The sequence below is a fragment of the Rhopilema esculentum genome, chromosome 13, assembly GCF_057945365.1.
Source record: "Rhopilema esculentum isolate cy_ngs chromosome 13, ASM5794536v1, whole genome shotgun sequence".
In the NCBI taxonomy this organism is placed as follows: domain Eukaryota; kingdom Metazoa; phylum Cnidaria; class Scyphozoa; order Rhizostomeae; family Rhizostomatidae; genus Rhopilema; species Rhopilema esculentum.
Genome location: NC_142827.1, coordinates 11,572,493 through 11,598,227, shown reverse-complemented (window position 1 = coordinate 11,598,227; position 25,735 = coordinate 11,572,493). Strand labels below are relative to the sequence as shown.

Sequence of the window (25,735 nt, the reverse complement as noted above, 5' to 3'; positions counted from 1 at the left end):
TCAACAACCAATAATATCTATTTGAAAATGGCAAAACTCTGTCTTTCTTCTGAAAATTTGCCAGTTTCCAAGAGGTTGACGACAAAACTTCCATTTTCGAAGATTTGCCGACAAGGTTAGGGTCTGGGGGGTGTCACACCCCCCACCCCCCCCCCCCCCCGTAGCGACGGCCCTGGTTGGACGTCATGAAAACTCTCGGAATAAAGAAACGGTACATGTTGAAGAAGTTGAAACATAAGTTGAAGAAGCAAAATTACATGAAGTTGCAAAGCCGAGACTAAAACAACGAAAATAAATTTCAATAACTGATTTAAAATAAACCTTTTCATCAAATTATTGGGCGCCATGATTGTTTTGATCTAAATTTCGCCGTAAATGCGCATGTGCAAAACCCTGTGGCTTTTTCAAGCCGGTTTGAAAACATCCATGTGAGCGGGAGCAAAATTAGCACGCACCATCAAATTTCAAGACGACCTGAGTTTCAGACCGGCCTGAAATTGTTCATGTGAGTGGGGTCTAACATAGTGTTTACAGATTTTTCCCGCCGCACAAATATGTGAAAACTTGAATTTTGATTGGTGAGATTTGGTAAAATATTTGCATAACAAAGAGCCTTGCATATTTGTGCGGCACGGGCGACATGCTTAAAAATCATACTGTTTACGGCCTAGGATGGTCGACCATGTTCGGTCCTGTGTTTATTGTGTAAAGCGAGCAAAATGTATTATCTGTAAGGAGGAAAATAAAATATTGTGGTAAACATGATTGCCTTATTTGAATGACTGAAGACTAAAACTAAATTCTGAAAATCTGACGGTCTTCCGTGCGACCTGTTCGACACCCTGAATCCGCCCCTGACTTTTAAGTAACTGACCAGACAAGAGAAGCAAAAACATTTCATCTAGCCTTCAAAAAAGTACTGTGCATGAGATAACGGAGTTTATCAGACCAGGGTTTAGAGGGCCTTTAGAAGGAAGGGAGAATTAAATAAATGGACAATGTTTGCAGAGCAGGGTGCAGCTGCAGAGCAGTGGCGTAGCGTCCGGGTATTCAAGGTGAATACCCTGAGATTCCTCAGAAAAAATATTGATACGACGTATATTTGTAATAACTAAAAAATGTTTTGGGGCAATTGATTCTGGTTGAATTCATTACCTTCGATATTCTACATTTTGTACAAGTACAAAATATCACGAAATTCATGGAAACAACACTGCGACGCATAGAGAGGCTGGGAGATCTTTGAAGATTGAGCTACTTCATGTTGAATGGAGATCGGTCATGAATACGCAGTGAATACCCTAGACGGTACTTTAACCAATCAAAATGCTCCTTTCCATGAATAATATTTGCCGTTAATCAGCTAAAACAATGGTCTTGTACGCTGAGAAATATGCAGCGTACAGCCTCAAAGTTGGTTCAAAATAGTCTCGTTTTGAGATCGATATAAACAGATAATGGACGTCGGAGCGGTTGGAGTGATGGATCTTCATCGAAAACAGTAAACATGACTTCATTCAAAAGCTATTGCAATGTCCGCATTACTGTTTTATAATCATTCTCTCATTTGACCCCTAATCTTAATCTACCAACAGCAAAGTGGAAAGGTAAGGTAGGCTTCTTCATAATACTACACTGACTCAGATCTGTGCCCTCTTGAAATGTCAATTTTGTTATTGCTTGTCAATCAGGGATGCTTCTAATTGTGTTATGAGACGGAATTAAAGTAAATGCAGATAGGCCTGGATAATATCCTTATAGTTGCCTGGTGTATTCAGTTATCTTGTTGGCCTATTTTGTTTGCATTATTCGAGCGCATTTATTTGCATTATCGTGCAGTCTCATCTCATTACCTTCGATTCTTTCAAACATTAACTTGTATTGAAAATATCACGATTAGGCCATGAAGAAAAAGTCTAGACTGCATACCACAAGCTATTTATAACTCGTGTAATGCCCTATGTGAATAATTTTGAAACTTTTGAAAGCCCTTTTGTATTAAGGTATCAAGATTAGGTGTTTACAGTTACTTCCTCTTTACATCAGTGCAAATTTTAGAGGATTCAACAACAACTATTTGGACATATTTCGACCAGCAAAATTTTACTGATTTTCAATGATACGTTTTGATTTGAATTACTTTTGATGAAATGGAATTTTGATGCAATGAATGACTTCGAAGAGTATATTTGCATTGGGTCCTTTTAGCAAAGTATCGTTTTCATCATAGTAATGCCCTGACAGTGCAGTACTTGCCAACCGAACCAAAAAGAAAAGTGTTAAAGTAATAGATTAAATGTCAAAAGCTAGTCCTTTTAATCTTCCTATTATCCCTCTATTTTCATCAAGCCCCATCGAGCCACACCCTGCCCCACCCTTTTGTTTAATAGAGAATACCCAGTTGAAAAAGTCACGCTACGCCACTGCTGCAGAGCACTAGATTTCGTGGCAAAAAAGTAGTCAAAATATTAAAAGGCGTTTACACAACCCCAAATCAAAAGTCTTCCCTTAAAAAGTTCCCCGAAGTTCCGCACTTCTTTAACTTCCCCGCCCATACAGCACACACTGCACGGGTTAATTGCCACGAGGTGAGTTTGGCAGCCAAATCGCTGGTAAAGATATCGAGGGGGGGGGGGCGCAGTTTTGATTTTTGACCTCGAAAAGAGTTCTAATTTCACCGCTGCGAAATATTTCGCAATAGGCGCCTAAAAATGTATAATTTTGCAGTCTGGTGGAAATCAAAAGTGACTTTTGAAACAAACTCGTAGCGAATTTGGTGCGAAATTCACCTCCTGGAAATCATAAAAGGACAGGAGACAGACGATTGTTAAATGACAATGTTCAATGTTTGAGCCAAAGTCGGAATGCTTCCAAAGCTGTCAACATGATAGCATTAAAAAGCATGGCTCTGGGGGAGCCGCAAATCATGTAGTAGTTAAGGGTCCTTTTTGGTTCTTCGTAGTTAATGGTCCTAGGGTCATAGGGTCTGGTTTTTCCAGTATGCCCTATAATTCCATGTTTTATGACATAAACTGTAGGGTATGTAGGAGCACAAACCCATAACCTTTTTCATCCCAAGTTCTTTTCATCAATCATACCAGAAGGAAGAATTTAAGCGGAACTGCTTTTCTTACAGATCGACTCAAAAGTGGAAATATCGGGTCAAAAAGTTGAAACGTCGAGCCAAAAGTCGGGAAGGTCGATTTAAAGATGAGACAGATCGAGTCAAAAGTAGAAGAGGCAGATTCAAGGGTGGAAGATCGAGTCAAAGGTGGGTTAGATCGAATAAAAGCGGGTTAAGTCTTGTCAAAATAGGATAGATCGAATTCGGGGATGGGATAGATCGAGTCAAAAGTAGGATAGATCGAATCAGAGGTAGGATAGATCGAGTCAAAAGTAGAAGAGGCAGATTCAAGGGTGGAAGATCGAGTCAAAGGTGGGTTAGATCGAATAAAAGCGGGTTAAGTCGTGTCAAAATATGATATATCGAATTCGGGGATGGGATAGATCGAGTCAAAAGTAGGATAGAACGAATCAGAGGTGAGACAGATCGAGTCAAAAGAAGGAAAGGTCGAGTCAAAACTCAAAAGTGAGATAGATCGATTCAAAAGTGGAAGAGACAGATTCAATGGTGGAAGGTCGAGCCAAAGATAGGGTCAGATCGAGTAAAAGCGGGTTGGATCATGTCAAAAGTAGGATAGATCGAATCAGAGGTGGGATAGATCGAGTCAAAAGTAGGAAATCTTGAGTCAAAAAAATGAAAGGTCGAGCCAAAAGTGGGTTAGATCGTGTTAAAGGTGGGTTCGATCGTGTTAAAACTAGAATAGATCGAATCAGAGGTGGGATAGATCGAGTCAAAAGTGGGAAAGGTCTTTCGGCCCTTAAGCTGTTATAATTGATCACAAAATGAATGTGGCCAACCTCTGATTATATTCGAAAGATTGTTCCATACGCACTATTATATGCTTAGAGAAACACTTCGTGCATTATTTTACTGGAATCTAAAATAAATTTTCCGGGTTCTACTCATTTTTTAATTAAATAGATCTGAAGCAGATATGAGAAATCTATGATATTGCTAGTGCTTGCTGTCTTATTTGAAGATACGAGATGCGCTTGGTGGGAGAAAGGAATGCCTGTTGGCGAGGATGGTTTACACATCTTGCTGCAAAATCGACATGGCGGCATTCCATGTTCATTGCGTTTGAACCTCTCTCCTAGCAGACCTTTCGCTTCTCTCAAAGCAGTTTTTCATATGCTCTTGATGACTTTTTTTAAGAAGTTTTTTATAACATCAAAATTAACAATTTTTGATCATCATTAACATCAAAGTTAACAATTTTCTATTCAACATAAAGAAACTTCCAAAGCGATCTCACATAAGTATATAATTTCATTGAATATAGGAGCTGTTCTCTATAGCGATTGCACTGTAAATTATTATTCAAAGGAAATCAGTTGAAGGTCTTTCATGCCTTCTGTCATTTGCACCTCTTGTTGCTGTTGTTGCATGTAATTATTTTGTGGCACGTAAGCCTGCCCTCCTGTGGAATACTGGTTTATATTCGCTGGTAGAGAGGCTGGACCTGCACCTTGGGCGCTTATTTGCTGATGTCCACTATAGGGAAGAGACGCTGGACCTTGTTTCGGAATGGGCTGAGCAAACTGATTGGGCATGCCGGTGTCACGGTACACAGGTTGCTCTTGAGTCCCGCTGAAATTACTTGGAGATTGGCCTACGTTGGCAGGCGGCTGATAACTCTGCTGCGGCCCCAGATTTCCATATGAAGTCGGAGCCCCAGTCGCAACTACGTTACCAGACGCCTGGTAAAATGGTTGCTGATAACTCGCTGCCGTTGGGTGTTGCTGGTAAGACGTAGCGTTTGACTGCTGAGCGGGCGCTGGGTTATAAGAAGAAGACGGGAACGGGGGCTGCCCGATTTGTGGCTGTGGAGGACTGGAATGGTGCTGCTGTTGAGCAGGAGCTTGTGCAAACGGCTGTTGATGTAAAGGATTCGGCTGTTGTTGTTGCTGATGCTGCTGTTGTTGTTGCTGTTGCTGTTGTTGCTGATGTTGTTGTGACTGCTGATGCTGCGGGGACTGGGAGTATGGTTGCTGTTGCTGTTGCTGTGGAGCAATCCCAGGAGCATATTGTTGTTGGTGTTGATGATAGTTCATTGAATGAGGATTCTGCTGCGCCGCGAAGTTTTGCGTTCTGAAATCACAAATCGCAATGTAATAAAAGGTGTCTTTTGAAATACAAAGCAAATCTCTTAAAATTGTCGAAATGATCACGAAACGGCCTTTGAAGTTCCAAGGACCGTATGATAAGAAATATACAACCATTATGTTTATCATGTACACGACAGTCTAAAACTAAAGCAACACGTTTGTTACTCATTTGTTTTACTCATGTGGTACAAAATAAAACAAGAACGGGCAACCAGTCGAAAAAAATCAAGCAAAGTTTCATTGATATGCAATAAAACTTCTATTAGTCGGAAAAATTAATTTTAAATTTGACACTTATTTGGCACCAACCCGTGTCTACACAGTTAAAGTGTAAATGTATGGTGTTGTACTTGCTAATCACAGCCCAATAGTTATGCCAACTTTAGGTTTAGAAATTATTCGAATTCTTGAATAAATCGAAGAACATGAATATTACAAGAAAGAAAAGCGAAATAGCTTGTTGATCAGGACGTTTCCTTTTGGCAGCCTTTTGCTCCAAATTAAAACTTTTCTTGGAAGCACAAGAGGTCTGTTCAGCCTAAACTGAAAGAATGTAACTGACACGGTCAAAATATGAATAAGAATACTGCAAATCTACGAAAAAGCCACCAGGGGCTTATAGAAGCTTCTTTGAGAGTGATCACACGGTAGGAGGAGCGTCTGTATTGTAGAATTATGAAACCTTCAAAATGATTAAACAGAAAAGTACAGATATCGATTGTAAACCTTATCTTTTGCTGGTAATAAATTCAGTAATAAATATTTTAAATCAATCTAATCATCATCAGACCAATTTGCATCAACAAGCTACTCGGACTTTGCACCAAGTTAACATCCTCTGAAGAAGGAAAACATTGATCTTCAGAGGTGGACATCTTTGCTAAAAGTAATTCAGAGGTGGGGGCTTATTTAGAGGGTTTATTAAGGGGGGCGCTGTAGCATTCATTTGCAAATTAATTGCAACTAAAAATAAGATCACAACACAAAATCATTACCTTGGATCCGATCCCTGTATTCCCACTTCAGATCCAATGGGCGCATCTAACAAATCTGGCATTTGCGAAGGGTACTGGGAGGGCTGTTGCGGTGGTTGTTGTTGCTTTTGTTGTTGCTGCTGCTGGGCATTAGAAGGTACGCCTCCTCTCCCAGACAGTGTTTGGTCCTGGGGTAGAGGCTGGCGATACTGTTGGTTATCGAGTTGATGTGGATGCATCTGAGAATGTGCCAAACTAGGTTGGATGTTATGGGCAGGTTGGGATGCACCTGAGTGACCAAGAGCAGCACCGGAAGATGTCACTTGTGGATACTGGCCAGGGAACTGCACTTGGCTTGTGGGAACGGCTTGAACAGTAGAAGCAGGCACTTGTTGATATCCGGCGCTACCAAGGTATGTATCTTGCCCTGCAGCATATTGTCCCTGCGCTGGGTATGGTCTGCCTTGGTACTGACCCTGCAGCTGGAACTGTTTTTGCTGAAACTTAAACTGCTGTTGGGCTTCAAGTTCTTGCTGCCGTTGGATTTGCAGCTGTCGCTGGTATTCAAGATACTCCTGCTTCTGTTGCCGCATCAACTCTAATTTCTGCTCCATCTGCATACGACGCAGCATTTCCTGCTCCAGCTCCTGGTGATGTAATTTCTCTCGATGCTGATTGCGCATTGTGTCTAGCGATTCACGTGCCTCGCGAATCAAAGTGACTTTTTCCAGCATTGCTTGGTACTTTGCTAAAAATACAGACAAATATAATCTGAATTGGGGAACATCGAATGAAAGCTAAAACAAACCTCTAAGTGCTCTTCTATACCTTAAAAATCTCATAATAGTAGCTGTTAAGAAGCTTTAAATACTTTTATAGTTGCTTCAAAGGGCCTTTGTGCAATTAATGAGCAAAACGTTGGGCTATACCTGGAAATTAGTGAAAACACTGGAGTATTGCGAAAGCTCCAATTCCTCTGTCCAATATTTTGTGCTAAGTGGTGATAAAGCAGTAATATTATAAATGAAAATAATCGATAAAAATTACCTTTGTTGTCTTCTTCGTCTTCAATGAGCTTCATTAATTGAGGATGCATGGCACTAAGTGACTGGAACAAAGACTGTGGAAAATATTAAAACAAGGTGAGTTTACATCAACCAAATTTTGAAATCTTGAAAATATCAGCTGTCCTTGGTTGGCTGAATGAAATGATCGCAAGCAAGACAAGTTTTAAGGGTAAGTTAGTCCACATCAAAGTAAAGCAACACTAACTTCGTGTCAGCTGTAAAAAATTATCCATTAGTTTTCTAACTGAAAATTTCTGACTTACGAAGAAAACTGTTAGAAGAAAACGAGAAACGAATATCGAAATTTCTTTTAAGTGCAAAATGCAGTAAATTTGCAACCAAGGTATTTTATTTTCTTTACCCCCAATTTATAATAAAAGTTGCTTATATTCTATTTTTTCGTTTATCATATTCCTGAACTTAATGACAATCTGTATTTCAATTAAATTTACGATATACCGAATCAGCAGGACATTGGCTGACGCCAGTTCACTTGGCTCATTTCACATGTCACGAAGCCCATTCTTAGACAAGCGCAAAACATCCGCTTTTAAAAATCCTTCCCAGTCAAAATTCTAATTACTTAGATATGTCTTGAAACTCGCTTTCTTTAGTGGGAAAGAAATTCTGACCAACCAGAATGTTTTGAATCTAGTCATTAAGGTTTTCTCGTGATCCAGGTCTATATCCACGCAAAGTAATGTCTTCCTTAAAAAATAAAGAAATTCAATCAGTCAGGACTTTGCGAATGTGAAAATTTGGGCTGATCAAAAACTCTGCTTCACGCCCAAATCTCGATCACGTAAACCATTTACTACCCAAAGTTTAGTCCATCATTAATTAATATTGCTTACGAAAATATAAACAGCGCCCTTACTTACCTGGACAGTAGAATCCATAGCGATGTGTTTTCCTTTTGATGTCACATTCTGCATTCGTGTAATGAACATCTCGATACTCTGTCCCATTGTTTGTACAAATGCGTCAGGGTCTTCCGAATTCTCTTCCTAACAAAGCAAACAAAAAATGTGTTAACTTTCGCAGTAAGAAGGCAAAACTAATCATTAAAAATCATCACTAATGCCAGAGTTGAAAATTGTTGCTTTCAAATGTTCTTCGTCGAAAAATGTCCATTGGACGGCTAATTGCAAAAATTCAAACGGCGTTATAAATAAAAATATGAGCCTATTACTGATTTCAAAAATAGGCCAAAAATGAAAAATTTATTTGCAAAAGTCCGTTGTATTCACTGTAATGCAGCATAACGTTAGTCTGCTTATAAAATCAATTTTGCTATTTCGGTTTTTGGGTGCTCCTACCAATCATTGAACATAAAAAATTATCAATGGCTCATCAGGACACACGTTTCCTTACGATTGCAGCGCAAAATCTCATTTTGGACAGAAAGTCACTTCAATTTCTGTTGTTTGCCTATTTTTCATCCAGGATCCCCTTTTTGAATTCTTCAACTATGAATAGCCCCTGATATTGATAAATTGTCAAAACTCTGTGATAAAATTAACAACGCAGTTCAATAACACGGTCAATGCAATACCATTGAATCCGATATGCATTACCACTGGAGCCAATTCATTGCCTCGAAAGCCACACAACTTCATGATAGATTAAGAAAAAAAATAGTGCCAATATTTCAATGCAAACACATGTTTCCTTAATAAAAAATTTGGATCTAGAATGTGCCGCAATTAACGATGTCTATTGTTAACGGCGAAAAATTATGTTTAATTTATATTTTTGATACTGGATAAAAGTGAACCAAACATCATCAACTTGGATTAAATCAAATACTTTAGGAAATCAGCTTTCAGTCGTTTTTATGCAATATTGAAATTCGTGGATCGCCAGAAAATAGCTATTTCATTGTATATCATGAAAAATTTCAAACATTCATTTTGTATGATCGCTTGTTATCTTCTGCTGACATTGTGGATTGTGAACAAATAGTAAGATACTTGCTGCCGTGTATTTGGAAATTGCATTGTACTATCATTATAAGAATCTGTTTTATAAGTCACTACAAAAGGCGGTGTTTGCAAATTTTCTCATCTTTGCTGGTTAACGAACCTGGAAAAATCGCAGAAAACTGTGCCAGCGACTGTCGATTTGATCAACACATAAATGACAAATATAGGAATATGTTGTTGAAAATACTGAAAACCTCACCTTGATTTTAATAAATTTTATTCATTGACTTTATGTAATGCGTAGTAATCGTAGACTTTTTAAATTTTTCTATCCGAGTATCGATTAGGCCCAAATAACCCAGAACTGTGATTTAGCCTCGTTTTGAGAAATCATAATTCGGTAGAAAATTGTGGAAAATTCGAATATGACGTAATGTGATGCAATAAGATAAGAATAGAACAAACTTATAAAAGCATGACTAAATTTTCGAATACTCTCGATAAATAAGAAAAACGTATAAATACGGATAGTTAATGCTTAGAGGTAAAAAGAAGTAGAGTAAATGGAAGTAGATATCTGTGACAAAGAACATAAACGACAGTTGTAGCAAATGTGAGTTTTTTGGTGTCACTGGAAATTGGGGATCGAAAGGGCACAGGAATAATTCTAAAGGAAACACAAGTTCCCCACAGCATGTGCCAACGAGAAAACGACACTCTAGCAATAGCACGAAAACACTCTCGCAACAGAAGTCAGCCTAACAATCAGAGGAAGTCACTCTAGCAATAAAAAGAAGCTACTTTGGCAACAGGAAGAAGTCATTGTAGCAATAAGAGGAATTCAACCAGGCAATAAGAAGTCGTTCTAGCAATATAAGGCTAGCAAAAGCCAGCTTACCAAATCCTCTGGCTCTTCCTTATAGCCAGTTCGTCTTGAAACATCTTCTTCATCAACATCCGGGGCTGATGGCTTTGTATTCCCTTCGTCTTTCACTTTCTCCCAATATTGTCGATTCAGATATCTTGACAACTGCAAAGGTAATGAGATTGATCTCAACAAATTTATATAGCATTTACGGTATCAACATTTCCTGCTACAGAAAAACAGCGTCAAATAGAAATCGAAATAAACACTGAATATTCAATGAGATAAGCTATTATTATTCTTTTCTCTAGAACTCATTTAATGAGATAGTTTTTCTGAAATTTCCTCTCAAAATACAGCCAGCTGCAATTTACCCGATCAAAGCTACGGTCCAGTTGGCGCAGAGCATCCGAGTATTCGGGCTTTCTCTTTCCTACCATTTATTACTGGAGGTAGTCACTCTGCAATTTGATTGTGCTCGAAAGTTGTCAAAAACATACAAGAAGCAATCCACATGCAAGGCGCAAATCAAGCAAACTTTCTATATGCAGGTTCAATCTTCGATTCTGAATAACTACGTCTCCACGAAGTAACAACGATATCAATAATTAGCGTTTGTTGTGATTGTCCCGAGAACAGACTGGGGCAGAATCGATGGTTTGAATGACGAAGACGATTGCGTGAAGTTGATTGCGTTTCGTGAACACAATGCGAAACAAACTTGTAAAAAACAAACGGAGCCTTGCGTCCTGATTTTACTTTACTTTAATTTTACTTGCACAACAACAACGCATACATTGTTAAACAGGCTGAGAATAATCTCTGTGGAATATTTTCTACGCCACCAGCTCTAGGTGGGTAAAAACATCACAACCAAGCTACAACTTTGCATTTGTGGATATCCGCCGTAGATTTGCGGTTTAAACCATGATCAAAAATAAATAATAAATGAATGAACTTAGATGGTTGGCATGAAAACCACTCGTAAACTCTTCGTCCTACAAGATTTATAGCCTACAAGATTCATTGCCCTAAAAAGAATAGATTTTGGCCTAAAAGACAGAAGTCCAAAAAAGTCATACTCCTACAAAATTTATTACCTTACACGAAACTCTGGTCTTACAAAGGGCCTAAGAATTTCGTGTCCTACATAAAAGCTTTTATCCTGCAACGTGCTTTGCTTTATAAGACTATTTCCTTGTCCTAGACTGGATCGTTTTCTTCACAAGAAAATATCTTATACTACTAGACTTTTTGTTCTGCGATATTCTTTGTTCTACAAGATTTCTTGTCAAATAAGATTTACTGCATTATAAAATCAATTGCACTACAAGAACCTTCCTTATCCTACTAGATTCAATGTCCGACAAGAACAATCCTGTCCTACATCATTTCTTTTTTCTTTACGTAAACCATTGCAATAAAAAAATCAAAGAATCCCAATTAAAATAAATTCATTTTCGCTCAATAATCCTCAACAGAATGAGACGTTAGGTAATGGATAAAAAAGGAAAAGACATTTACACCAAGGTCCAGATCCAATTAACTCAAACAAGGACGGGATTTTTGGTTTTTAGAATTTTGAAGAGAGAAGAAGTTCATTTTAAAACACGACTCTTCAACGTCTTGAAAGATTGGTGATCACAGACTTACCAAAGCCAAAATACAGTAATACCTAAAATAACTAGTAACTCAAGAATCTCAAAAAATGGCTTAAAATCTTGCTCAGATGTTTTCATTATGGAATTTTGCTTATTTTAATCTAAAAAACGGCAAACCTCACCTCAGATTCCCTTGAAACTTTTTTTGAATCTGCGATCTGGAAAATATGGAAAAGATACATAAGTGACTAAAAATTGCTATATCATTTTACTAACTATATGAAAATGCGCCTACCGGGTTACAAAAGCTCGTTGCCTCTCTAGTTTATATAGCATAGACTTCTTAGACAATAATAACATGATTAAATCTAAGGTTTGATTACTAAGAATTTGCAACTGGCAATACAAAACAGTCAAATTCATCATCATCATCATCATCATCATCATAATCATAATCATCATCATCATCATCATCATCATCATCATCATCATAATCATCATCATCATCATCATCATCATCATCATAATAATCATCATCATCATAATCATCATCATCATCATAATCATCATCATCATCATCATCATCATCATCATCATCATCATCATCATCATCATCATCATCATAATCATCATCATCATCATAATCATCATCATCATCATCATCATCATCATCATCATCATCATCATCATAATCATCATCATCATCATAATCATCATCATCATCATCATCATCATCATCATCATCATCATCATCATCATCATCATCATAATCATCATCATCATCATAATCATCATCATCATCATCATCATCATCATCATCATCATCATCATCATCATCATCATCATCATAATCATCATAATCATCATAATCATCATCATCATCATCATCATCATCATCATCATCATCATCATCATCATCATCATCATCATAATCATCATCATCATCATAATCATCATCATCATCATCATCATCATCATCATCATCATCATCATCATCATCATCATCATCATAATCATCATAATCATCAATCATCATCATCATCATCATCATCATCATCATCATCATCATCATCATCATCATCATCATCATCATCATCATCATCATCATCATCATCATCATAATCATCAATCATCATCATCATCATCATCATCATCATCATCATCATCATCATCATCATCATCATCATCATGTCCATTGTCTGATATCGTCGATCCACATTCTCTGGGGTCTCCCCACTTTCCTGCTTCCTTCTACTTGCCCGTGCATGATGACTTCTTTTCTTCTTATAACGTGTCCAAACCATTGAAGCTTCCGCGTTTCTACAATGTCCAGAAAGCTTTCAATTTTGCCATATTGTCGTTGAATTTCACCTCTAACAAATTCAGTTGATTTCCGATGATTTTCCGAGAATTCTCCGAAAATATTTCATATCGAATGCATCTATTCGTTTTTCTAACTTTCTGCCAAGAGTCCATATTTCACATCTATAGAGTGCTGTTGAGGTAACGATCGCACGTAGACGATTTACTTTGGTTTCAATTGATAGCTTTCTTTCTTTCCAAATTTTATCCACTCTAGATAATGTACTTGTTGCAGTTCCAATTCTTGACATTACCTCTGTTCTTCAGTTATCGTTGAGTCGAGTCATCACAGAAACAACATTCATGCATATTGTTTATTAGTCAAGACATATAATCATCAAATACAAGACATAGACATCAAATGTTTGGCAGGGCACATCAATAAACGTTTTTTAAACAAAATTACCGTTGAAACAGAGCGAAGGGAAAAAGTGAGATGTCTTAATGAAATGCATAGCTATCTTTGTTTTAGCAACAGCTAATGATAATTGACCTTTAAGTAATAAATACTGCAATATCTCTGCTATATTGTTAATCTTTTTTGTTTATGATTTTCATGTTCACCTTATCATTATACTTAGCTTACTTTTTTCTCTAATTAAAAAAGTAGTATTGCTTATATAGTTTGAGATCATCTCGGCCTAGACTCAATTTGATCATAAAAAAAAGATATCTTTAAATGTTTAATTTATGGCCGGAATAAAATTAACCAAAACATATCAATTGGCTTAAAAAGATACAAAAAATATAATATAATAAAACATAATTAAATGACTGAATTTCTAAACATGACGAGGGTTCTTAGTTTAATTTATCTTAATGAACAACGTAAGGAAAAAGGAAAAGTAAGATTTTATTCATAGATTTTATTGAGTGACCTAATTAAGTGACATGCACAGTTTACAAAGCGTGCGAAAATGGGACAGAAGGATTTTTTATGACAAAATTCTCCAAAATAATGGGGAAACATGGGTATTGTCCATTCAGATCTTTTGATTAAAGAATTTTGCTAGACAATTTATATGTGTTTATTTTAGTTATTTATTCATAAAGTTATGAGATTGTTAATGTAATTGATGAATCTTTTATAAAATATAATTACCACATCTGAATATAGACTTGACTTTGGTTTGGAATACAAGGAGCTTGGTGGTTCTGAGCTGCGCGGCTGTGACTCAGTCGAAGTACCACTCATCCAGTCTTTCTTAGGTTGCTACGAGACACGAAATGCTTCATGTATCACGAAAATTATCTACATTTTGCAAAGCAGAACATGAAATACAGATACAGCTTGGCCATAACGCAAAATAGATCAAGGTGTATGGCGCCATTCAAGAAAGAGAGAGTGAAAGGTTGCGAATACAATGTGTAGCAATAATAAACTGAATTGAGAAGACAGATAAAATTCGGCGAGGTCATACGGTTTTAAATTTTAGTTATTATTTACAAAATGGACGAGCAAATTAATTAAAACTCCGTTTTTAGCAATGACGAAAACTTCGAGAAGAAAAGTGTACTCTTGGCTAACCTTGCCTTCTACTTCAGCAGCACTTAGAGATAAGGCCATGGCTAATTGGAGCTCCTCTTCTTCTTGGGCCTTTAGCTCAGCCTCTGATGGCTGAGGCTTTGTCTGAAAAAGAGGCAACAGTTCTGCAGGGTTTTAAATATCACACACTTGGGTTGATATGATAGAGCTAAACGGAATCTCGAAAGAAAAATTTGTCGAACTGTCATTAATTTTCTGTTTTTCGGAATATTAGTATTAGACTAGCATATTTTGGACACCTCTTGGAAATTTAGTAAAAGGGATATTAACCTAAACTGTTGTAAGGGCAAGGTCGAAAAGCTCTTCCACACCCCTGCTAGCCAATTTAAAACTAGTGACTTGACAGCTCAAATTTAACTGAATCTGCTAATTCATTTACACCTTTACTATGACATGATTTTGAAAAGCTGGTAAACGGGAAACATTAAAGCCATACGGAATGCAAGTTTTAAACATGCTTTAAAATTTGGTGTAACGAGTCTGGTTATTAACCTTAAAATTACCTGAGCTTCTTTTGCTAAGGATGAATTCAAATACTCCACTGGCAAGTCATCGCTGTCCAAGCTCTGCGTCTCGCTGTTACCACTCCCTTTTTTCTTTGCAACAGAGCTACCAACGTTGAAGTATATAACATTTAATAATTGGTATCAACTCGCAGAGATTTCTAAATATCCCCTGGCATAAAAATTATAACAATAAAGCACTCCTTTGATGCCGCACAAAAACAAGCAACTTATAACTGTTCTGCACAGAAAACAGAAACCAAAATTATGACTTCCAACATCCCCTCCTCAACGGACAAATACAGCTAAGGCGGGGGAGGGGGGGGGTCGTTGCTGCCAGGGATATCAAGCGCTGTAGCATATCCCACTGGCAGCTGATTGTTGTTATGGAAAAGGAACGCATAGATGCAAGCAGCAATAGTTGTACAGCAGTTACCCGACATGAAACTGACGTCATCATAAGAAGACGCTTCAATTACCAAGCAGTGACGAATGTTCAGATAAGAAACATTGCAAATAGATAGCTTAATCTGTATTAAAGGGTAATCTGTATCAAAGAATTTATCACAAAAAATAAGTATTGTTGAACTGACCTAAAGTGGCATCAGATTTGATTAAAGGTAGATATGATTTTAACAATGAAATCGTTTCAAAGATTCTGCAATATCTGAATAGCAGGACAAATTTCTGGGAAAGCCAAGTTCAAGTACTGTCCTAATCGAATCGAATGTGAGAAGCAGTTACAGATGAGAAGATGAGATGAGAACGAAACTAACAAGTGTAATGTTGACAGCAGGAAGATTTGGCTCCAAAAGGCTATCAACACGAGGCTAATATTATAACGAGGCTACAGTGGGTTTTAGGACCCATTAAACAACATGTAAATGCAAGCTGAAATAAACACAGCAACTGGACAAATAAAGCTTACCCGGATGCATTGATTGAATCGTAACAAGCATCGCACACTCGAACTTCTCTCTCAATGCCAAATTTAGGAATAATCGAGTTTTTCGACGAGCATTTTGCGCAAAATACTTGGCCACAGCATCGGCAATGGTGCTATCAAAAAGGGCAGATCTTATACATAAAACCACTGCATACCAAAATTTCATCAAAAGATCTTTTTCAGAAATTGCCAACAATAGTTTACAAACATGCTTGAACGCGATCGACATAAAAGATTCAAATCTAATGGTTCCGACCTTGCATGAAATCAAACCATTGGAACTGATACCAAGTAGCAATGGTTTAACATCATAGATAGGTTTCTCTGTCACTAAAAGGGTTCATTTAGCAAGTTTACATAAGTCTGTTTATTATCAAATTCAGCTAGAAAGTCAGTATATAAATGAAAACAGCGGGATAATAAACAAATTTGAAGATTAACTGAAGCTGATGCTGATGATGAAAATAATTTTGTCAATTTGGAAATCGTACCTGCCGTGTAAATGTGGTGAATTTCACTCGGCATTGATGGCAGTTGTCACCTTCGGCCCATTCGGGAGCCTAAAGAAACGAACAGAAAATTGTTTGTTCTTGCTGAGAAACGAATTAGTCGAACAACTTGTACTGACCGTCACAGAAACAAATTTTTTTAAATGAAGTTATTCAAATAGCCAACATGTTTATTTTACCAGAGTGCACCGAGTAAATTCACAAAAACCAGGAAATTCATATTCTACGATTCGCTGACATTTATGACGAAACAAATTTCAATATTGCAAATAAATTTACATTGAAAGGAGATGGCTGGGCTAACTATCACAGAAAGTCACAGAAATGATTCCGATTAACTGCGACACCAATTCATTTTCATTTCATGCAATCTTTTGAAGATGTTTAATAGCTTAAATGCACTTTAGACATGAGCTGAATTTGGATTGCTTTAGAAGACAAGCTTTAAAGAAAAACTAGCAACAAAGCAAAGATAACTGAAGGGCGAATTGTGGGTGCTTTCTATCAGTTAAAGGCAGAATCCATAAAGTGTCCATCTTTCCTACGGAAAATATTGTGCCGAAAATTGTCCACATGAATACAATAAAAGCAAGGCGGGGTCTGGGTGTGCCATTTGAGCTTCTTTTTGTCAATGACTTTCGTCTCGTTCGTTGACCGTGCGACTGCCATGTTTTCTAGGGGCTGGTGACTAGTTTACACTTTGAATGGACTAGTTCTGGCTTTTATTTTATGTAAAAAATGAAGAAAACGCTCCTGGTGTAGGTACGGTACAAGATTGCTGAAAGAAACTGTACATTCAAATGCTTTGCTCAAGAATTAAAACAAACAATAAAACAGTTAAATATTGTTATAAAAAGGCCAAGTACGATCTTTCAAAGTATTTGAATGTTTTTCTCTAGTATTCAAAAATTCAAAACTTTTTTCCAGAATTTTTTCATTCCTACGCGAATCATATTTTTCTAACAAAAACAAAAGAGTGTAGGTTGAATTTGAAAGAGACGGATTCATCTTTGCGCTGGGTCACTGAATGCTAGCAAGACTTTTAAACTTGGAGCTGCATTTTCACTGGCTCAAATTTTGCGATTTCAAAAATATTCTTCTCTCAAACAATCCATCCAATTACTTTCAAAAAGCAGCATGACAATATCTTGAATTTAACAATCCAAAACAGGAGCATTTGTCCAAACAAACTGTTGCTCATTCAAGCCTGGAGTCTGGAAACAAATGCAATTGTCTTGAGCTTCATAAATGTCAACGGTGTAGACAGTCACTTTTTTTTAGATGAAAGCTTTCTTGTTGACAGTACATTTTGCATTGATGCAATAGCGATATAAAGTGAGAGACGTATTTGACCGTGAACTGTAGCAGTTGCGATGACGTTCCTGCAGACAATCCCTTATAACGAATTTGCAAAATAAAACAAAGGCACAAAAGTGAAATGACATTCTATGCACAGACAAAGTTGTAATTCTGTTCTAAATCCAAAGGATAAGATTATGAGGTATTTTCAAAACAACGGCTTTATTTTTATTGGAGTTTTTCAAAATGTTACTAGGTGAAAAGCAATAAGACTTGTTTGTGAGGTTTAACTGATGGATGAGCAGGAAAAATGCAGCAACCCTTGGTATCTGAAGCTCAACACGAGCGCATGACATTCAAATGAGACAAAAGTCAGACTTGAGTGAACAAAGTTATTCGCACACCAAAAACACTGCTTTGATTAAGCAGCCTCGTTTATAAAGTTGACAAACTTTCTTCCTGTTGATCAAATAGTGATTTCGACCTAGATACAATATTCACATTTAAAGCTCTCATGATGATGACAATACGTGGAAAAAAAAGTTCGCAATTATTCAAGGAACTTAACTTTGAAATTACACCTCAAATGACATTTGTAGCCAGATCCTTTATTTAAGCTTCAAACTCTATATCGTGATAAAACGCATATCACAAACACTATCAGTATCAACCTGTAGCCAGACAAAAATTCAGACCCTAAATCCTATCTTGTGTTCAAAACATATAACATTAAGAATTTTGTCTTTAACAAACAACACAGTCAACTGGAGTTGCGTATACAGGATTAGAACAAAAGCAGGAATTACCCAGGAAATAAAAAAGAAAGTATAAATGAGAAGTAGAATCAAGGACGCATAACAAAGCTTAAATCTCACCGTTTCTGCCGAATACATTGCTTCACTTTCATGAAGCTGTGGAAATGAGTGTCCTAAAAATGAATTAAACTGTCAAAATGCCTATTGTTACTTATAGGTATTGACCAGAATATTAAAAATGGTGGTAGAAGAGACATGACACAAATCAACCCCATGAAGAAAAATATGTTTGGTCACAAATTCCTTTATTGATGACTTAATTCCAATATGAGCTAAGCAAAAAAAATTGAAAAATCAATCATCACCCAATAATGTTGGAAACTAAAAATAAAGATTGTACAGTTTTTTCTCTAGCCAGCTTAAAATACATTTTTTAACAAACTTTTCAAAAACGGTTTTCATGAAATTTGGCCTACCATTGCAGTATGTGCTCTAAGGTATTTTTCTAAACAGGGTTTACACTGATCAATTGCTTATTGAAGATTAGTTTTCTCACAGGGGAGGCAGAGACGGCACATGCATATTCTAAACAGCATTGCAATAATGTATTTTCTAACTGACATTTTTCAAGCATCTTTTCAAGCCAAAGTCTATAGAACTGATGCCAACACTTGGAAAGCACAATTTTCATCACAGCTCAACATAATGATGATTTATAGAAAAACACTTGACCGTTATTGGATCAACACCATGCTTACCCTCTGCTTTCAGCACATTGTATGCATCCTGAATGACCCTATAGTTAGGCTTCTTTCCTAGTGTTTGATTCCAGGTTTGAACCATGCTCAGTGTTTGTTGTTTCACTGGATCACTTCCCGTCTAAATCCAAATATTGCATAAATATTATCTCAAACTTGATAAATCACAAGTCACTGTTCTTTGTGAAACAATGTTAAATTATCAAAAACTATATCAACATCAAATATAATTACGAAACTTTTTTTAGGGTTACTGCACAACTTTAAGAGTGTGAAAAATGCTTTTAATTCCTGAAACAATGAAGACATATTCAATTAGCCATTGATGGACAATAGTATGCATTACCATGAAATTACATAATTTCTAAAATTTAAATAAAGATCATTCCCCTTGATCACTTCCTTGCACCCTAGAAAAAATCATGAAAATCGAAAGACTGTATTTCAAGGCATTTAACATTATTACTGTTTAAGAGCAAGCTATAATGCAAATAATGTTCCCATAAAACTTCAAAGGTATATGAATATATAATGCACTGCAACAAGATATCTGTTTTAAGAAGTCAACCCACTTTTGTTTTTCCTTTCCTGATGCAAGAAAAAGTAGAATAGAATTAATTCTCCTCTTGAATACCAGACAATGTTTGGTTACAACATATATTAATAACAACAGAATACACATTTTTATAAAGCATAAGGTGGACAGTAATCTTGAGAGCAAAATTGAATAACTAAAACATAGCACAAAACACTTGTATATTGGGCTTAGAAGTAAAGATTAAACGAACATTTGCTAAATTTCTCAATTCATCCATAACTTCTCTTGTGGCAACTTCATCATGCACTGGCCCACCACAGTTTTTCATACAAGCTTCAAGCGTCTAAATGAAAATAGATAAAATTAGCGCAGAGCTTTTATGGACAATAGTTTTGAGAATTTTTATAGGAAGTAAAGCTTTTTTTTGGAGATTTTGGCAATGAGTGGACTTTTTCAATGTGAACAGATTCTTTTTGCTGGCAAAGAGACACCTAACTTTCTGACAGAATACTTAAAATATATGATGAATTCAAATGTCTCTGAAATCTAAGATTAAACTCACCCAAAAGTTATAACTAAAGTATTTAAGCTCAAACATAGATACAAAAAATGTGGTGTGTAATTAATTCATTTTAAAGCTTCTGTGCTTGAGCATTATTTGGCCTATCCATCAGCACATTCAAACTCTCATCTATATGCTGAAATTACATATATTACCTAGCTTATATATTACCTAAAATTTCCTCTGTAACTACTATGTATTTAAACCTTTAAGATAAAACTGGATTAAGCAATGCTTGCTTCCAGTCTGGTTTAAAATGAAATAAATTTAATTGATTGTTAAATGGAAGTGTATATATGTGATATTACTGAATGGAACTAAACTTGAAATTTATTGTAAATAAAAAAGAGGCAACATGTCTCACATGTCACATTAATGAAACAAAAGGTCTGAGAAAATGGAGAGCCTGGATATTGTTGGTTAATGTCATATTGTTTAAAAACTAAAAGATTTTCAGTTAGACTGATTTAAAATTTATGTACATTGCTTTTTGTGTTGTGTACCTCAGCATTGTGTGTTTTACTGTGTAGATGTTTAGCAATTTGCCAGAACCTTTTTAAAAATGTTCCTTTCTAAAATTCCCAATTTAGAGATGTATGTTTATGTGCCCTTATTTCAAACTATTAAAAACATGTAGAAAGAATCCCCTTTTAGAAGTCATGTATGATATTGAAATTGCACGAATATCACAATAGTCAGTTTAAAAAAAATAATTTGAAATATTCTGCTCAAAAATTAATCCTTGCAAAAGCAGGGAGGAAAATTTTAAACCACATATCTAAATCTACAAAAACCATGATAGAAGTATTTAAGAGGCTTTTTTTCTTAAATATGTTTAAGGAAGCTTTCTTCTGATCCTGTGGGTTTTATTAATGTCAAGATCCTGCTCTAGAATGCTTAGTCCTGGTAATATTAGGCGTGCGATTGCATGCGAACGCCTCCACACACACCTAAAACTCCTGAGGTGTGCTTTCTATCGCACGCCCAGTTCCACGTTTTGAATTACTATTTTTTTCTCTTTTGTTTCTTTTCATATCTTGTTTATTTTCTCTAAAGTGAATTTTAATTTCTTTTGTGTGGGTTATATCGATGGAATTCCCGAAGGCATTTAACTCTTTACTTCATTTCCATTAGGCCCGGTTCCCATTACTCTGTTTTTGTGTGTCTCCGTTCTCTCTCTTCCTTCTTTTCATATTTTCTTGAACACATTACCTCAGGCCACTCTGTCTTGGTCAAAAGGATAACATGGGTGTTTCCATTACTCCACATTTGTCCGTTCATTTCCTTTGCTCAAGCTCTTTTTGAAACTGAGATTGTATAACTCCGTATTTGAATGCCGCTGTCTTCGCTGTTCCCAATAAAACAATGCGTATCCAAATGATTCGGATCCCACTTTGAACAGCGTTTTTCAATAACTTCGGTTTGGTATCAAATGACACCATTTTTGAGTGTATTAATTGAACTCAAAATCTAAAACAGATTCACTCGAATCCGTTCTCATATGGAAATGGAGTAATGGCAACAGGGCCTGAAAAACTTTTATCCTTTTGTTAAATTATTTTGTTTTCAAGAAAATTCTTCCAAAATTCCATAAAAACTTTTTGACTTTATGAAAACCTCATTCGCTTTTTCAAACACACCTTCTAATACACAAATGACATCAGGTCTTCATAAAAATCGTAAGGTCTCCATTTTATGGATCGCATATCATCGCACACCACCGCACACCTAAACTTTTTAAGGCGTGCGAATACCAGCACACAGCCAAATTTCATATTACCAGGACTGAGAATGCTAATTGATCTTTGGTCTGAATGAAAAATTTAGGTCTTTAGAAAAGTATAAAAAAACTTGCAATGCGGGTTTAATGTGATCATAAGGCAACTGAACTTGATAGATTGCATTAAGCATGAAACTCAGAGAAGCAACTTAAAACTTTCCTCTTCTATACACCAAAAGCATGTACAGCTCTGCCTATACAGAATCAAGTACAAACAGTTCAAGCTCAAAACTTACAATCAATGCAAATTTGACAACATGTGGATTCTTGTCTTGAAATCTTTTTCTGATTGCAGCAACAGCATATTTAGCCCTGTTTAAAAAAGAAATAAACCAGATAAGTAGACATGGTTCCCAGAATAAAGATGTAAAACACTGTGAATAAAATGATTGAGGGTACTGGAGATGACTTTCAAAACACATTTGATACAAAATACATTGACTTTCAAAATACAAAATACACGATGATCAAAAAATAGAATTAAGGAATTTTGCAAGCAGATATCGTTGCCATAAAATGAAAAACATTATGCAATGCTAAATATTTCAATTTGATATTGAATTGTTAAAAAAATTTGCTTATCTACTCTAAGGATAACATTATTTGACATTATAATATAACAAAAATTTCCAATCTAAGAAAACATAGTTCTCTCTTTTTGAACTACTTTATATATTGGAAATGCCAGAAACACTACTTCCATCTCCATAAAAAATAACAATACAGTGTCTTGGTAAGCATGGGTCCACTTCAATTCCCATTGGATGTGTAAAACTTAATGTGGGTCATCGTTGCTGGCCACGTGAGGGAAGGAATAAGGGAAACATGCCATGGCCGAACAAATAAATGGTGTGTCTTCATGAAGCAATTGCTACTAAACCTTTGGACATCAACCAAAAGCAGTATCCACTATCTGTGACAAGCAAGTAAAAGGTGAAAAACTAAGTTGGAATAATTTTGGTGGTAATATATCAAATCATTGAGACATACGTGACATCTTTTTGCCGGACTGAGTCACACAGCTCCAAGATATTTGCCCAGTTCGGTTCCAACTGCAGTTGACTGGTAGCAAGTTCTAAGGATCAAATAGAATATTAAGGTTTCTAAATTTGACATGTTATACCTCTAACAAAATCCAAACAAAGAGTGTATTAAAACAAATATTTACTTATTTTGACAGTGAAAACAACAATCTAATATAAGAGTTAAGCAGAATTTTTTCGTATTTGACAGCATGGTGTAATGTTTCATACTTTAATTGTTTGTAGCATTAATCACACTACATGTCATTCCTTTCATGTGAACACATATCTTATTCCATTGCAGGTTTTGGCAGTTATTACAATAGTTTATTAACATGTCCTATATAAGGAAAGGGAAATTTCCTATTTATAAGAACATTTGATAAACACGAAGAGTTGCAAGACCACTTTTTCTTTATTTACTAACACCCTGATAATTATGGTAAGTTGTTCAAACATTAGGAAGCTAAACTGCGCAGATTGAATGAGACATTGGTTTGATAAACTGTGCAGGGCAGAAAAAAAACCCTCGGAAATTTACATTGCATAAGGTTTACACGGGCACAAGCTAAAGCCTGCGTCTCCAGGAAAGGCCTAAACAAGACCCTGGTTTCTTAATACAGAGAAAGATCAGTGGGGGCTGGCACCCAAATAAATGTTGTATTAGAATGTTATGACAAGTAAAACAATGTGGAGTATTGATGTATTCATAATATTACAGTATAATAAAAATATTCAGTAATTTGCATATAATTTTCCTGCAGAAACATATTTAATTTGCAGTTTTTACCATTCCCACTCGCGAAAATAGCTAGGGCATTGAATATGACTGTACTGTACACTTGACTTGCAGATTGCATTCATCAGTAACAAAACACTCAATTAGTTTCAATTTAAGAACTTGTTTGACTTCAACTTCTTAAGGGATTATAATTGCTGGATACTAATCTCAAGAAAATTAAGAAACACATACAAAACTTCTGGTGGAAAATGGCTATACTAGCCCTTGATCTTAGCTTCTTATGAAAAAATATGTGTACCCACTCTTTTTTTGCTTTTCGAGTGCATATTTATGCTACAAAGAGCTTCCTCAAAGATCTTGCAGATTCTTAACATCCAAGGGTTGATAATGATAAACAGGGAATTGTGAATAAAGACATCATGGATGAATCTGCCTTGAAAAAAGCTGAGGAAACGCTTGTTATGGAATAATTCAAAATTTCACAGCTTCCAATCTGAAACTAGTTGCAGTTACAAGTAACAAACAGTAACAAACAGTAACAAACTCCGTATGTGTTCCAACCTGGTTTACATCTCAGTATTTGTGCTTGAAAGCCAAACAACTACTTCTGGTTAGAGTAATAGTTATCCAGTGCACGTGAAAATTCCCTAGGTCCTCTTAAATAAATACTTAACTTATTTACTTTAAATTTACATTTTGAAACCCCGTTTAGGTTATTTGTGTCATACATTACGCAAAACAATGAAATCTTCCTTAAGCAGTCATGATAATGTTTTCAAAACTCTGGTGATGGTACAAAGTATGTACTTATTAGAACGATTATATGAAGTGAAACTTTTAAAAGATTCAACTCAACCGGACAGAACTTGTTGAAAACATAGTTTAGTATTTAATTTACTATTCCATTTACGATATGAGAGTCAGAATTAAGCAAGTTTAGGCCTTGCTCATAATTGAAGCAAGGGGCGAAAATACATTATAAACACGAAGAAAAATGAAAACGGGCATATTGTGTCTCACCGAGTAGCCTCTCGAAGTTCGAAGTTCCTCCACCTCCACCTAGAATACCCATTTAGCTGTCTTTTAAACGATCTCTTGAATGTTCCTCTCAAACCGAAGAAGAGATGCTAGGGCTAAACTTTCTTATGAAAGCCAGTTACGTCATTCAGATTAATGTAGTTGTCGTTGTGTTTAGGAAACTTGCTCATCTTGCGAAATGGGTGCGGAGGAACAAAATCGAACTCAAACTCCAGAGCAAACCACTCAAAACTCAAACCTTTTTTCAGCATCAATTGTTAATCATTTGATAGATCATTCATAAATCATGATATATATTAACAGCAACAATTGATAGGAATTTCTAAAAGACACATTTCTAGATAGAGCAATCGAAGCCACGTGACCAGTTTTCGTGATAAGTGCCTATAAAAGCACTAGTTTACAAAAAGAACGAAAGAAAATTACTCCGACTATTGACTTTTTAAAGTCCATACTCCATACTCCATACTCCGACAGATGATCTAATCAACCTTTTAGTAACCTCTTCTTACCATGCATAAAAAGCTATGCAACAAGAATTCCTGAACATTCTTCAATTATTATTCATAGTATTTTTATCTACATCACTGGTTGGCAAACAAATTTTTGGAAATATTTTACCTTATACATCAGTTCATTTTCAACACTTTTTCATTTAATGATATGCTAGCCCCTCATAAAACCTTCAAATACTTTAAATATGATTTTTCA

General features: G+C 36.0%; 1 protein-coding gene and 1 long non-coding RNA gene across 2 annotated transcripts; one reads left to right on the top strand and one right to left on the bottom strand.

Moving 5' to 3' along the window:
- Window positions 1-243: 243 nt before the first annotated feature.
- LOC148958657 (uncharacterized) lies at window positions 244-5,825 on the top strand. The gene is made up of 2 exons (XR_016144506.1): window positions 244-1,607; window positions 3,137-5,825. It is a non-coding gene; the product is annotated as an uncharacterized LOC148958657 (long non-coding RNA).
- On the bottom strand, window positions 4,295-25,165 carry LOC135691720 (uncharacterized). Its single transcript, XM_065209674.2, has 17 exons — window positions 25,007-25,165; window positions 23,213-23,297; window positions 22,459-22,534; window positions 20,131-20,223; window positions 19,343-19,463; window positions 18,705-18,757; window positions 16,513-16,581; window positions 16,004-16,134; window positions 15,076-15,181; window positions 14,555-14,656; window positions 14,129-14,239; window positions 11,847-11,882; window positions 10,097-10,228; window positions 8,155-8,280; window positions 7,254-7,326; window positions 6,228-6,954; window positions 4,295-5,215 (listed from the first exon to the last, which is right to left on the bottom strand). The coding sequence occupies exons 1-17, from the start codon at window positions 25,056-25,058 to the stop codon at window positions 4,441-4,443; spliced, it is 2,868 nt and encodes a 955-aa protein (XP_065065746.2). The 5' UTR covers window positions 25,059-25,165; the 3' UTR covers window positions 4,295-4,440.
- Between the last annotated feature and the right edge of the window lie 570 nt (window positions 25,166-25,735).